Here is a 14107-nt window from a genome sequence, read left to right as displayed (position 1 = left end):
TTCAATGAAAGGTGAATCACCAGAAAAAGTTACATATGTGGGGCAGTGAAAAGGAAGACTGTGAATTGAATTTCAAGGGGGAAAGTGTTAGAACTGCTTCCTGCAGAGAAATGGCAAACACCTACAAAAACTCAAAGACAAAAAAAACAACATTGCTAGAAAATCCAGAGATAGAGGTTCCTCTGACTACACACAAGGAAGCTTTACTTCCAACTGACTTGCTGCTGTGCTTATCTCTCAGCAGTAAAATGCATTCACCCATCCCAAGCTCTCAAAAAACCCTAGTGCAGTAATAATTACAAAACCACAAGCTTACATCCTCTGAAGGACATTATGTGTATGATGAAAGCTGCAAGGAACCTTTGTCAGGCTGTGCCTAAAGAAAGAAGGGATGGGAAATGAAGTGCTTACAGATACAAGGGAATAGGAAAAAAACCCAAAAAACAAATACAGGAAGGGACAAAAAAAGGAAGCAAAACAAAACCAGAGAAATAACTGTTCATCTGGGACTTGTTAAATGCTACATGGCAGGCAGGGAATGCTGATAGGTTGCTTCATTGCATTTGGTGCCGCACTGTTCAATATTCCTGACTGATAACATGTTTCCTTATCTGAAGGTAAAAGCACTTTTAATGTTGCTGAGGTGGTTGACTCGAACAACCCTAGTGCAGGTGAGAGAGCAGCAGCTGCTGGTCTTGCCAGCCTGCCAGCAGGACATCCTCTGGACTCCTGGCTTTTTTCTTCCCTCCCTCCCTCCCTCCCTCCTTCTCCAATCAGACTAAATGAAATTGAGCTATTTGTGGGTTTAGAAGTGGCAACAGTTCAGCCCACTCCATCCTCAGGTGCCAAAGGGTTGAAACAAGAGAAAACTCTTACAGAACATTTGTGCACTTTCCAACTGCCACACAAGCAGCCAAAGAAACAGCTCAAGCTATGATTCAACTTCTGAGCAGCCCCAGGAAAAGAGTTAGGAAACTACCCTTACTCTTTTTTTTTTTTTTTTTTTAAGTAAGGGAAGCCGATGTGAAACTTGGCATGGTCTGGACTTAAAAGAAACCCCAAAAGTTGTTCCGTTGCAGTCAGGCATTCAAGCCAGCAGAGCAGAGGTTCCCAACGCTGGTATTCTCTCATCCCCTGCCTCCCTCCCCACTCTGGGGCATCAACAACTGCACCCAGCAAGATCCTCCCCTGAATTCCCTCCCCTCCCATTCAGGATCGAATAACATCCCTGGGGCGATTGCTCACACGGAAAAGCAACATGAGGAAAGTATTTAATGCATGTTTATGTCTTTTAATATAGTGTAGCAGCTGGAATCAAAGGCAAAAACCCAGGGCCTCAGCACATGAGCATCGTGGCTCTCCACAGAGTCCCCTTCTAATCACTGCTGCTCTCTGGACCACAGCTTTAGAAATCAAGCACTAACCCCTATTGCCTAATTAGCAGAGCAGTGTAAAGCTTAGAAACAGGCATATCTTCTTCCTCCCTAAGTGGCCACTGAATAAATGCTATATCCCCAGTTCACAGTCCCTTTTTACATTGCTGGCATTACCAGTCCTTTGTGTACCCACATGCTGTTACTTAAATTGCTTCCATGTTTTCATTACTTGCTCTCTGTGCTGTGTGTATTGAAACTCCTGCAAGAATGCTGAAGTGGTATTTCAAAGCACTGGGGATTGCTGGAGATGTAGCTGGAAATATTATGCAACAAGCTAACGGGATTTTTCAAGTCCTGATAGAGTTTGCACTTCCTCAGGGGAAAAATAAATTTGGGTGCTACTCCATGATGTGCAGGACAACCACTCCCATCCACCAGAGGCACAAGAATGGCACTTGCAGCTCAGTCTGTGTATATTCTCTGCATCCACAAGCAAGGTGGTAAACCCAAATAATGCTCCTATGTGCAAAGGAAATGTGTACATTGGGCCAAACTCTCCTGGCAAAAATCCATAAAGGACAGTGGATTGATGCCAGCTGAAGGTCTGTCCCGCTCTTTAAATGTGTTGTTCCCTCCTTCTGCTGCCAGGAGCTGCTTTTCTGGAGCTTGTGCTGATTAAAGCAACAGGCAATCAAAACAGCCTAACGCTGAAATTTTCAAAACCGCCAAAACCATTTAAATGTGACAAATCACTTTTTTTTTTTCCCCCAAAACCATTACTGCAGCTCGCAATGGTTCTGCAAGTTAAAGCAGAGGGTTCCTGCATGCTCTGCTCTTCCAGGGAAACACCCAGATAGACCAGAGAGCTACATATCCATGCAAATTTCAGCTTGCTGTTTCCGCCTAATTATCTTTCCTCCTAAAATTTCTGTACCCACCACAAGATAGATATTGGCCATAGAAGAAATCACTTTGCCAGCACCAGAACTTTTGTCCCCCTCTCTCCCAGCCTCCCTTTTCTGCAGTGCCTTTGATCCCCCCTTGATGCGAGGGGTTCACAGCCTGATCCTGGAACCCCGCGAGCCGAGGGGCGGCCGTGTGTGCAATCGCCCGGGCTGCAGGGACTCAGGTTATTCCCCATCCTGGTGATGCGGGCTGCTGGTCTCCAGGCATCAGGCACACCCCTCGAGATCACAGCGCTGGGGTCTTCCAGACCCCTGCCGGGGACATCTCTGGCGCAGCTGCGGCTCAGCAGCTGCCGCGCGGCAGCCGTTGGGTGTTATGCTAATGGTGCACCGGGGCAGCAGCCTTCTCCCCATCTGCTCACAGCACCCACCTGCTGGGTGCTGAGGTTTTTTTTTGTTTGTTTTAATGGCCAGATTAGACCAGTGTTGACCCAAAGCGCTCCCAGCTTGAGAACAGGGTGTGTGTGAGCACAGCCCCAGCCAGCTCGGACCTCGCAGCGCAGGTGCAAGCTGGATGCAGCCGTGTCTGAGCCGTGGTCTGTTTCTTTCAAACTCCTTATCCTCCTGCAATAAAGTCATCACCCTGAGCACAACCATGCTACAAGGTGTTTTTTTTAAACTATTGTTCCCACTGGATTTGTTTGGTTTTTGTTTGGGGATTTTCTTGTGCATAACTTCCTTATGCTTAGTTTTATTTATTCAGCCTTTTGGATGACCACACAGAAAAGAACACACCTTCCATGACCATCAGGCTGGGTGATACATAAAAATGAGGGCTCTGATTCTGTGCAGTCATATTCTCCACCCCATGCATGGTAAGTAGGGGTTTGCTGTTCTTTTTTTCCCCTCTGCATTGCCAAGGAAGGATTGCTTGTGACATCTTTGCTGTCACTGAGCATAGTCTCATAAAACTGCTGTTTCCCCTGAGACCTCTACAAACATTCAGGGAATACAGGAAAGTGGAAATTAGACACTGCGTGGTGCTAAGAAGGCAGCTCATCCTTTTCAAAAAGTGGGAAAATCTCAAAGTGTTATAGGGCCAAACCTCTGCTGTGTTAAAAAGAGCTACCTCTTTCATGCCCATTGACTACATCATTTAAAATATTAAGAGAAAAAAAATCCCCTTGAATTGTTTTTTTTTAGTTTGTTTTCAAGTTCTGTTTGTAAGAAAAGTACTCCAAAAGTGAGTGATGTTAATCTCCCTGGGCTCTGCCTTGAATCAATGGGAAATATCAATGCTCAAAAAAGTAATTTTGAGTCATGACAATTTTGGTGTACGTCCGTCTGCCAAGAGGATTTCTGCAGGAAGAGGTGGAGGAGAATTTCTCCAGGCAATTCGTCTCCTCAAGGCTTCACATAGCCCTTTGAGCACCCATCACATGTGTAAGGTGTGGGAGAAGGATCAAAGCTGGATGAGCAGGAAAACCAAACCGTACCCAAGCCCTAATCAGAGGGTGCCTAAATCCCAGATCAATTTGTCCAGGTTTTGGAGACACTTGTGCATCTTTTATCAAATCTGGGTTATGTCTGAACTCATCATGAAATCTAAGGAGGCAGAGGTGAAGTATTTTTGCTATGACCTGACCAAACATACTTGGCAAATGCTTAGGATAGAAAATACCACTTATCCAAAAATCTGTGTCCCCAGCAGTGCTGCTTAATACACTCAAACTAAATTTGGTCTATGTTCTAAGTGTAGGCGACACTACAGAAAAATCAAGCCAACATCAAATCAAAAGGGTGCTCCTGAAAACAGCTCATATGAAGAAAGGAATTTCTTTCTTTTCTCATCCTTGAATAAGTGAAAAAATAAAAAAAAAAGTTCAATTTTTACCCAGACTTAAAGTACCAAAAATTTCTCTGGAAGGATATTTCAAGAAAATGATATGCATCTGGAAGAAAATTAGACTTATAATGGAAGTATTTTTTGTAGCATAACTATAGTGCTACTCACACAATGCTGTAATCAAGAATAATGGAGCCCATCACCCAGAATACAGGAATGAATTCAATTGTTCACCATGCACATACCTCAATTTTAAAAATGCAGTTGAATGCCTTAACTGCCAAAAGGCTTGAGCATTAGTGCTCAGGCATAAAGCAGTTTAGAAGTGGGCTCCTTCATTTCTCACTCATGTAATCATTAATCTCAAAACTCAATTACATACAAAAATAGAAGAAGCCTGGTTGAACTTTTGATCTCTTCTGAATTGGTTCATCTGAAGGATAGTTCAAGATCATTCCCCATGCATACGTGGCAGTGCAGGATGATATTTGCCCTGTGCTGCTCCAAGGCCAAATCTTGCAAAGGCTATGCCTTGGACACAAATTGTTTGAGAGGATCCATTCCTTCCCTCTCCCTCTGCTTCAGGAATTATGTAAAAGAATGGGACCTACCTTCTTTTTGGAGTGTGATCTGTCCTCCTCTTTAGTTGTTTTGCTATTTTTCCCAGTTCTGGAAAGTTTCTGCTCCCCAGACTGCTTGATGGTGATTTTGATCTCGGGAGGGCAAATGTAGTTCTCCAAGTTCTTTGGGGGCTTCTTCGCTCTCTTGGTGGTCTGGATCTTTAGTTTTAAACTCCCCTCCGTGAAGTTAGCCTCCTTGATGGAAAACTCCTGCTCCTCCAGGCCATCTCCCGCCACCCATTTCTCGCTGTCCGCATTGGAAGTGGAATCCACGTCTCTCCCGGAACCCAGCTCATCCTCTTCCTCAGGCTCCAGCCTCTCGCTGCTCACCGGGATCCCTTTCCCCGCTCCCGACGAAGACAGCATCGTCTCCCCTGCGCAGCCCGAGACTGGCGAGGCCTTCGTGGAGGTGACGGCAGCTGGCAGAAAGTCTGCCTCGCCTCCCCTTTGCCGGGAGCTGCTCAAAGTCTCTCTGGGCTCCATGGCAATATCGCAACGCCCTGGGGTTTGGTTGGAGGGAAGGGGAGCACGGAAGGGGACGAGGGAAGTAAGGGCGGATATGATCCCAGGGAGCGAGTGGCAACTGTCCACCAAATTCAATGTCCCGGGCACCCAGAGGCTGCGAGATGCTCAGAAGAGACCAAATGTGCCACTGTGAAAAGAAAGGGGAAAAAAAAAAGTGGAAGTTAGCACATGCACACACATATCAAATCAGTGTGGAGATGTTTGAAACAGGGCACAGGGCACGCTCAAGTTTCCCTTGCAACATCTCAAGGGTTTTCGTTGGAGAAAGTGGGAACCAAGGCTCACCAGCATTTCTGAGGGCTGGATCTGTGAACAATTGCCATATCTATTGTTAAATTAATGACAATGGGTATGTAGTAAAAAAAAAAAAAAACAAACCAAACACCCAAAGTGTTGTCTCAATGCAAACATCTTCAACTCGACTTATGCAATAAATGAGAGGACAACCAGCTCTCCACACCCGTGAACCTCCTCATTACCTCAACATGCTCACTGTCACAGGGTTTCCAGCAGGGGAAAAAAGTAAACTCAGATACTTGCCTTGGGTTAAACAATAACCCAGTGATCAGAGCACAGAAAACATGGTGCTGCCCTCTGAATCAGCAGCAGAGTTTCAAACTCTCTGTTTCCTCACTTCCCAGGTGAGAGAGACATGCCCTTGGCTGCCAGCTATTCTAAGGGTAATCCTGCTTTGGATGAGCGATTCATTAGAGAGCAACTGCAGCCCAAGATGCTCTATGGGATACTGGAATTGCAGGAGGATCCACCTGGGCTTCTTTCAGGGCATGTCAGTGTCCCAAGCACTGAGGTGCATGGAGAAAAGCTAAACTCAAGGTTTTCCAGAGTTCTTCATGCCCTCATTCCACTGTTTTGTGGAAAAGTCTTGGGCTGGATGATGCACAGACTGTGCTCTCAACCTTGAAAATTTTTAGAACATCAGAGATGGAATCCTTTGAGATGGAAACACTCCTGCTTGGTACCTTACAAAGCCTCAGTTAAAGGGAGAAGCTGTGGATGTTCAGTTGAGGCAAAAGTTCTATCACCCAAGGAATTCTTGTTATTAGTAATACTCGTGGGGTGTTTTTAAAGGCATTGAGGTACTTTCATGCACCCTCCCTAAAACTGCCCTATTGCCATCCCACACACACCCCTCATGGCGAGCCAATTTCGGCCACAAAATTAGCAAAAGAATCCACAAAAAAGTGTAAGTCTACAAAATTAGTGGAGAGAAATAAATATATTTTCTGGTACTTTAGGAGAAACAACGAGTAACACTTCTGGCAAATGGAGAAGGAAACGGGAAGGTGCTGCCAGGAGTAGATGCTGGGAGCTCAGACTGGCTCTTTCAGGAGTAGCTCACTGCTAGATTAGCTCAGCTACACTTGACCAACTGCCATCAAGACCTGAGCACAGCCAGGGGTTTCCCAGGTCATTCTTGGCAGCGATATGCCAGAGAGAAAAAAAAAAAAGAAAATTATCTTGCTGCCTATCACCAAATCAGAACAAGAGTGCCAGTGTACACTGCTGTAAAGCACAGCTCACCTAGAAGAAACAGATGTCCTTGTACCACTGGCTTCTTTTTGCTTTCTAAAGGTACCTTTCAGGGGCTTGAAATTCAACAAGAAGTAATAACAAGTGTCTTTGATTAGTTATAGATACACATTTTCACTGGAGTGTGGCTGTCTGTCGCTTTTCTGACCTGGGCATGTAGGGCTACTAGTGGAAAGTCCTAAGTGTCCTATAGCTCCATGAAATCACTTGGGGACCAGGTCTCAGCAGACACAAATTCAAATAAAGTTCCCACAAATAGCACGAGCTGACAGCCCAAGCAGAAAGAAAAAAGAAGAAAAAAACCCCAAACTTGGACTTGCCATCTGGCCTTAGGGATGGTTTCCATAGCTCACAGGAGATAGAAAAGCACCACAAAAATATTTATGCTTGAGTTGCACATCTGGCAATAGTGGAGAGACTCATTTCCCAGAGCTGATCCTCCTGTGAGATGACCTTGAGGAACTGATAGCTCCGAGGTCTCATGCATGCCTGCCCTGACTCACCCTGTGGTCAGCCAGTCCCTCCAGTTCACCTCTGGGAAACAAGGATCGCACTTAGATCCCTCAAACCCATTGCAGAGTGGGTTAGTTAATGCCCTTACAAAGTGCCATACATATTGAACACAAACCATGTGGTAGTTGCTAATTACTAACACAATTAGTACATGAAAGCCACCCCGGTTGCAAGGAGCTGCTCCACCGAATTGACTGACTTTGCACTTTGCCTCTCCTTGTGCTCGTGGAGGTGATGAGAGTCAGAGACACCTTCCAATCAAGGAAAAGAAAAAAAAAAAAAAAAAGTCTTATTTATCTGCCGTTTTACATTGTTAATCTACGCGGAGAGGGACACAATGTACACACTCTCCTGGGCTGCAACACAAACACAAGGTGGTAAAAGCTCGGCGCTGCAGCATTCCAGGGAGTTACCGCTCTGGTATGCACGCATGTACAATGGGCACTGTGTGCCGGCCTCCGCCCACGGGCTTTTAACCTCTCTCGCTGCTGGCTGCAGAGAGCAGGCTCTGGAGCAGCTCAGCAGGATGAGCCCGCAGCCACCAAGGGTGCAGGAAAGGGACAGCTGGAATTGCCTTTGTGAGCCAGCCCTCCTGGGACCCTCGCCTGCACGGGAGCTTCAGTGCAGCTCCTGGACAGGAAGAGTCATTCAGGGTTTGAGCCATTGGGTAATGTTTTAGGGAGCGGGAATAAAAAGCCAGGTTTCTGGTTGTGGGACCCAAATGCTGGGTCGTAATGTCCAAGTGCTCATCCCTGCTTGGCCGTGTGCCTCCAGCTCAGCATGAACAAGCAACAGATAAATAAAGCCGTAGCATTGCACCCGTGTCAGATGAATTCATGCCAAATCCACCTTAAAACCCAACTTAAAAATATTGGCCTCCTGTTCTGCCAAGAGTCTGCAGATGATATCACCAGACCCACAGGTAGCAACAAATAACCCTGCACTCAAGTGCTGCACCCAGAATTAACTAGGTCATTGTTCTAGATATCTCCTTACTCTCCTTCAGGGTTAATAGTTAAATGACTTGGGTGCAGGGACATCATACTCGTCTTTCTAGTTTGGGCAGGCTACCTGTGCTTTGACTAATTAGAAACCTCACTTCAGGCCTCTGAATGTGTAACCTCTGCTGGAAGCCTCCCCTCTCCTGAGTGCCTGTGAGCAGAATCACAGAATGGTTTGTATTGGAAGGGACTCTAAAGCTCCTATCATTTCACCCCCCTGCTGTGGGCAGGGCCACCTTCCACTATCCCAGGTTGCTCCAAGCCCCATCCATCCTGGCCTTGAACACTTCCAGGGATGGGGCAGCCATCAGCCAGGGCTTTACCACCCTCACAGCGAAGAATTTCTTCCCAACATCCAATTTAAAGCAACTCTCAGTTGGTTTAAAGCCATTCCTTCTTGTCCTGTTGCTGGAAGAGCTCTATTTCTATTTTAAATACCCAGGACAAGGGGTATGTCTGAACTTCTAAGTGTTGATCCAGGCTGTCGTTCCAGGCCTCCAGTGCTCACCAGCATCAAGTCCTGTTCAATAAGCAGCTACAGAGGCATTTTACCATCCAAATTAAGCTCGCTGAGGAAAGTGTTACTGCTAGCAGGCTTCCTGCAGTCAAGTTAAATTTGAGGAGGATAATTCACAGGTGAATGACAATAAATTTCACAGAAGTTGGCATTAGCTCTTAATTAGGGAGAGATTCACACTTCCTCTGATAAGTACTGAGAAATAATCAAACGCCTGCTTGCTCAGCCTTGTTACCAGTGCTCAAGTTTCTTATCAGCTCCTCTGGGCACCTCAAACACTCTTATCGAGGCAAAGACCTTCAAGTGCAAAACCCCCATTTGGGTCATACTGGATGTCTCCTATTAGGGGTTCTGAATATGCTCCCTTCTTCTGCCTCAGGCAGCCTGGTGCTTGTGAGTATTCAGATGCCCCAGCTATAAGGTGATTAAAGTGAAATTTTGCAGAGGACAAAAACAGAGGTGAGAGCCAATAGGAGGGAGGGAAAATCCACCCGCTTGGGGTTTTCTGTGAATTGAAAGTGGACATAATACTTGGCACAGCTTTTGCCTTAAGCTTGGCCTCAGTGATCTTGGAGGTGGTTCTATGATTGTGTGATTCTAAGTGGGACAGCAACCACATTAGGAGCAAGCAAACACTGTTTTGACACAGGCAAGCAGGGCAGGCTCAGCTGTCCAGGGTTTCTGCAGTTCCTCTGAACTGCTCAAGCACTAGGAGCACCAGCAGGGAAGTGGGAGCAATGTTAAGAGGTGCTGTCCAAATTCCTTCTACACTAATACCACTGTAACTACTGAGACTGCTTTAATTTCATTCATAAAATCCAAAGTGAATGAGTGAAAAAGAAAAAAGTCTGTTAAACAGGTTCAAGTCAGTGGAAACTAAAGCACAAGTCTGAGGCTGATGGGGGATGCAAAGGAGAGGTCACAACTTTTCAAACTCTGTGCCTATCAGGTTGCCTTTGGATTTTCCATTCTTCCATTGGACGTTGCATTAAATCCCTAATCTCTGCAAAATATCAGGAATCACGGAACCTTCTTTACACTCCATCCTCCTAAAACCATTCATCACAAAGCACTGGAGACTATGCAGCAGTGTTTAATGATGAGATTTCACCTTTCACTCCAAAGACTCCCAGGTTGCTTCCATGGTCATGGATGACACTGTGGAAATGCAGCTGCCTCTGGGCCAGAAGCCAGTGGACAACCCATGTTGCAGCCAAGGGCAAGTTTTGGTCAGAAACCTGCTTTTATGAGCAGTGTCTTGAAACTTCAGAATTTGTCATGGGTCTTAAAAACCCAACATCCCGGCGTGTGACAAGCTGTACTCAACCCAGTTAACCCATACTGGAGTACAAAAATGGCCCCAGCCTCTTCCTCCGTTATTGTTTTGCAAAAAGAAATTGGAATTTCATGCTTGGTTGTGGTCTCTGTCCATGCACTGCCAGATAGCCAGCAGCATGACTTTGATGCTGCTCAGGAACAGGCTTCTCATCACACTTCTGTGGAATGGGCAAGCACAAAACATGAGGCTTAAAATTTCCTTTGTGGTGACTTAAAGTCAGTTCCAGAGGATGGGAAAATTTGTAAGCCATAACGCCTGAGTGGTGCAGACAAGTGACATAACATGATACAATACAAAGTCTTCTGGGATAAAATTAAATCTGCAATTTTTTTTTTTTTTTGAGCAAATTTGAACCAGTAGGAGTTTTTACTGGATCAGTATCATGTACCAGTACTGTATTTAATCCACAGCTCAGAGCCCTGGAGATGGATTTATGGCAACTTTGGACCACAGCCTCTCATACTTCCTGAGGGCATGATCCTCTGAGAGAACAATCCAACTTTGGCAGGGAGCTCAAATAATGACTGTGGTAGTTATTTTCTGTCCACATTATGGATCACAGAGGAAATACCCTCTCCCTGTCACCTGCCTTGTGTCCATCTAACTAAGGTATGTAATTTATTAGTAGGGTGAATTAGAAGAAATTTGATTGCTCTTCATATGGTCCCCCTGTCTCCAGCTCTGCTTTTGTTCAAATCTTCTAACTCTGCCTCTGATTTTGCATGCATTACGTGAGGAATTTCTACAAAGGAACAGGATGCAAGTTGTCCCAGAGGTGGGTTATCCACGTGGAAACAAGGAGCAAGAGTTAATATCAGTTGCCAGAAATGTAATCTTCACTTGTTTCCATCAGATTGTGCTGAGTCCAAGAGCTACCATCCCTCTGCACCTCCTGAGCAACACTGACTGATGGCTGTGCCTCCGTGTGCCCAAGTGTGGCAAAGGGAGCCAGGAAAAGTCACACTGGAGGGGAAAAGATGTGGTAAACCAAATATCTGTCACAGCCAGATGAAGCTGCAAACATCCTGCCCAAGACAAAGGGGCAGAAATAATTGAAAATCCAAGCACACCTGTAATTACAGAGGCATGTAATTGTGCACATTACACACACACACACACACACACACACACACACACACACACACACACACACGTATCTGTCTTCTCAACATAGACACATTTAGAGTAGATTATGGAATCATATCTGACTCCATAATTAGGTTTGAGACTTTATAATTAGATCAGATAGTCACCTTTCTATGTAAGTAACTAGCTATCATAGAGGGCTTGCAGGAGGGCCAGCTGAATGATTAAACAACTGACACGGCCATAAATCACAAGGACAATAAAAGCAATACTGCCCAAGGTACAGCTGTGGCCAGCGTAGCAAAGCACCCCTCTGGAGGAGCAGGAGAGGTGCCCATCATGCTGCCCAAGGGCTTTTACAAGCTCCTGCCTCAGAAATCTACCAAGGTTTTGTAAATCTACTCACTCATAACGTAAAGCTGTGTCAGTGTTGGGAAAGGGAGTGCAGTCATCCGACCTGTGAACACCTTCTCACAGAGGCTTCTGGTCTCTAAAATGATCAAACTCCCCCCATTTGTTCCCTCCGAGGTAGGCAACAAAAATTTGGTTTGTGTTGGAAGGGACCTTAACAACCATCTTTTTCCAGCCCCCTGCCATGGGCAGGAACATTTTCCACTAGACCAGGTTGCTTCAACCTCAAGTCCAACCTGGCCTGGAACATTTCCAGGCATTTACAACTTCTCTAGGAAATCAAGGGTAGTGTTTGATCCTAATGACATCCATAGCTGGCATGTGGTTTTTGCCCATTTTCCTTGTGAACGTCAGGCCTCCAGGACACTGAAAAGCAGAAGGAGATGCCAGCTGTGCCTCAGCTCATTACAACACAAAAAAGTCAAGCTGGTAAATTTGCCTAAGTCAGATCAACAACAGGTTGCTGAGCTCCCAGACCAATGATCATCACTCTCAGTGTGATGCACGATCAGAGGTGACTCCTGGCTTGACCCAGGAGACCACCCTGAGCACTCTGCTGGATGCAGCTGAGTGTGTGCCACTGCAAGGATAGAATTTATTCCATTAACAACAGCCATAAAACTCTTTGGGAAGAAGTGTCAATGTGCACAGAAGGGGACTTAAATACTTAGTATGTTCCAGCCAGCTCATGCCAAGCACACCATCCTGGAGGTAGCAGCAGCTACTCCAGGCTACAAATGGAAAGTTTTATGGGTATTTAGGGAAAGGTTATTGGCACAGAGATCAGCCACAGAAAGCAAACCCCTGTACAATTCCATCATCTGTGTTACCAAACTTTCCTAGATTGACTCTGCTCTTGGAGAGCTGCCATCATACACAGTAGCCTCCTTCTAACACCGTCATGGCAGAGCAACAATCTCTTCTTCTCCCTCTGATCAAACATTTCCCTCTGCACCACAAAATGTGTGGAAAATTATTTCTCTGCATGAATCATTAATGAGAGTTTTGTTTTTATTTACTGCTGCTGCCACAGAACTCCTTCTTTCACCTTTTTTTTCCCTCCCCTTCTCCATTATTTCATTTTTGCTCTCTCATGTGCCAAATAGACCAGCTTCCTCTTCCTTTGGGAAAAACAGAGAAATAAATAAAATCTAACAGCACATCCGATGGGGAATGCACCATGTCTTGGCTCAGCATCCATTCCTCAGAGCCATAAGTGATGGCACAAGGAGGACCTAAAAGGCTTCAGTCCAGGATCTATCCCGTGCCCAGTCTGGAGTCTGTACAAACAACACATCCCATGTTATTCCATTCTGTGTGCTTCAAACCATGCTGGGAGTAAGAAAGTTTGGATTTTGTCCATCCAGGACACTGCACTGTGTGTTTCCATGCTGAGTAAGCAGTGGTGCCTTGCTTGGTCCTGTAAAATACACCAAGCATCCCCAACACCAAGAGGGGACTGTGAGAAAAAGGGTGTCTAAAGGGCATACAAGAATAGCAATAATTTGGGGTATCTGAAGGAAAACATTGGGAGTGCTTTGTCCTGCAGAATACATCAAGTTTTTGGGGGAAAGAGAATGTCAGGGCCAGAAATACAAGAAATTCCCTTAAAGCCTCATAGATAGAAGAAGACAAAGATGAAGAAGACGAAGGAGAAGGAGAAGAGGAAGAGGAAGAGGAGGAAGAAGAAGAAGAGGAGGAAGAAGAAGAGGAGGAAGAAGAAGAAGAAGAAGAAGAAGAAGAAGAAGAAGAAGAAGAAGAAGAAGAAGAAGAAGAAGAAGAAGAAGGAGAAGAAGAAGAAGAAGAAGAAGAAGAAGAAGAAGAAGAAGAAGAAGAAGAAGAAGAAGAAGAAGAAGAAGAAGAAGAAGAAGAAGAAGAAGAAGAAGAAGAAGGAGAAGAAGAAGAAGAAGAAGAAGAAGAAAAGGAAAAGTCAGGAGGCAAAAGCTGCCCTGGACACTGGTGGATGCAGCTGGATGCACACGGGACAAAGAGCAGCTCACAGTGCTGGGGCAGTGATATCAAGAGGCACAAAAACATTAGCTGGGAGCATGCTGATGGGAAGACCTGAGGCCAGGAATAAAGGCAAGATAGCTGATAGCTGCTGTGGGCAAAGAGAAGGAACACCTTTGCCTCTAATGAGGCTGAAGAGGAAGTGGTTACAGAAGTGCTGTGTGAAGTTGAGTCAGGAGGAGATAAAAGCCTGCTGAGTATCTGCAGGCCTGAAAGGCCTCTCCAGCTCAATTACTTTACTGTGCTCTTTGCACACATCGGGCTCCCTCCAAGGCAGCACAGAGGGTCAGGAGCCCCAGATTCACCGCTCAAATCCTTATTGAAGCAGGACCAGCGCTTTGGATTATTACTCCTATAGACTCATAGAATCATTCAGGTTGAAAAAGCCTTCTAAGATCATGGAGTCC

At 45.5% G+C, this 14107-nt stretch overlaps 1 protein-coding gene across 2 annotated transcripts in view; it reads right to left on the bottom strand.

Moving 5' to 3' along the window:
* Positions 1 to 14107, bottom strand: part of SETBP1 (SET binding protein 1) — a 267975-nt gene that overhangs the window by 246002 nt on the left and 7866 nt on the right. For both annotated transcript variants that reach the window (XM_058823563.1, XM_058823564.1), the window contains exon 2: positions 4739 to 5399. In XM_058823563.1, coding sequence (XP_058679546.1) covers positions 4739 to 5230 — 492 coding nt within the window. In that variant the 5' untranslated portion in view covers positions 5231 to 5399. The remainder of the gene's footprint in view (positions 1 to 4738; positions 5400 to 14107) is intronic.

The sequence above is a fragment of the Ammospiza caudacuta genome, chromosome Z (genome assembly GCF_027887145.1).
Source record: "Ammospiza caudacuta isolate bAmmCau1 chromosome Z, bAmmCau1.pri, whole genome shotgun sequence".
Lineage (NCBI taxonomy): Eukaryota > Metazoa > Chordata > Aves > Passeriformes > Passerellidae > Ammospiza > Ammospiza caudacuta.
The sequence above is the reverse complement of the archived record's forward strand: the minus strand, read 5'-3'. Positions and strand labels throughout refer to the sequence as shown.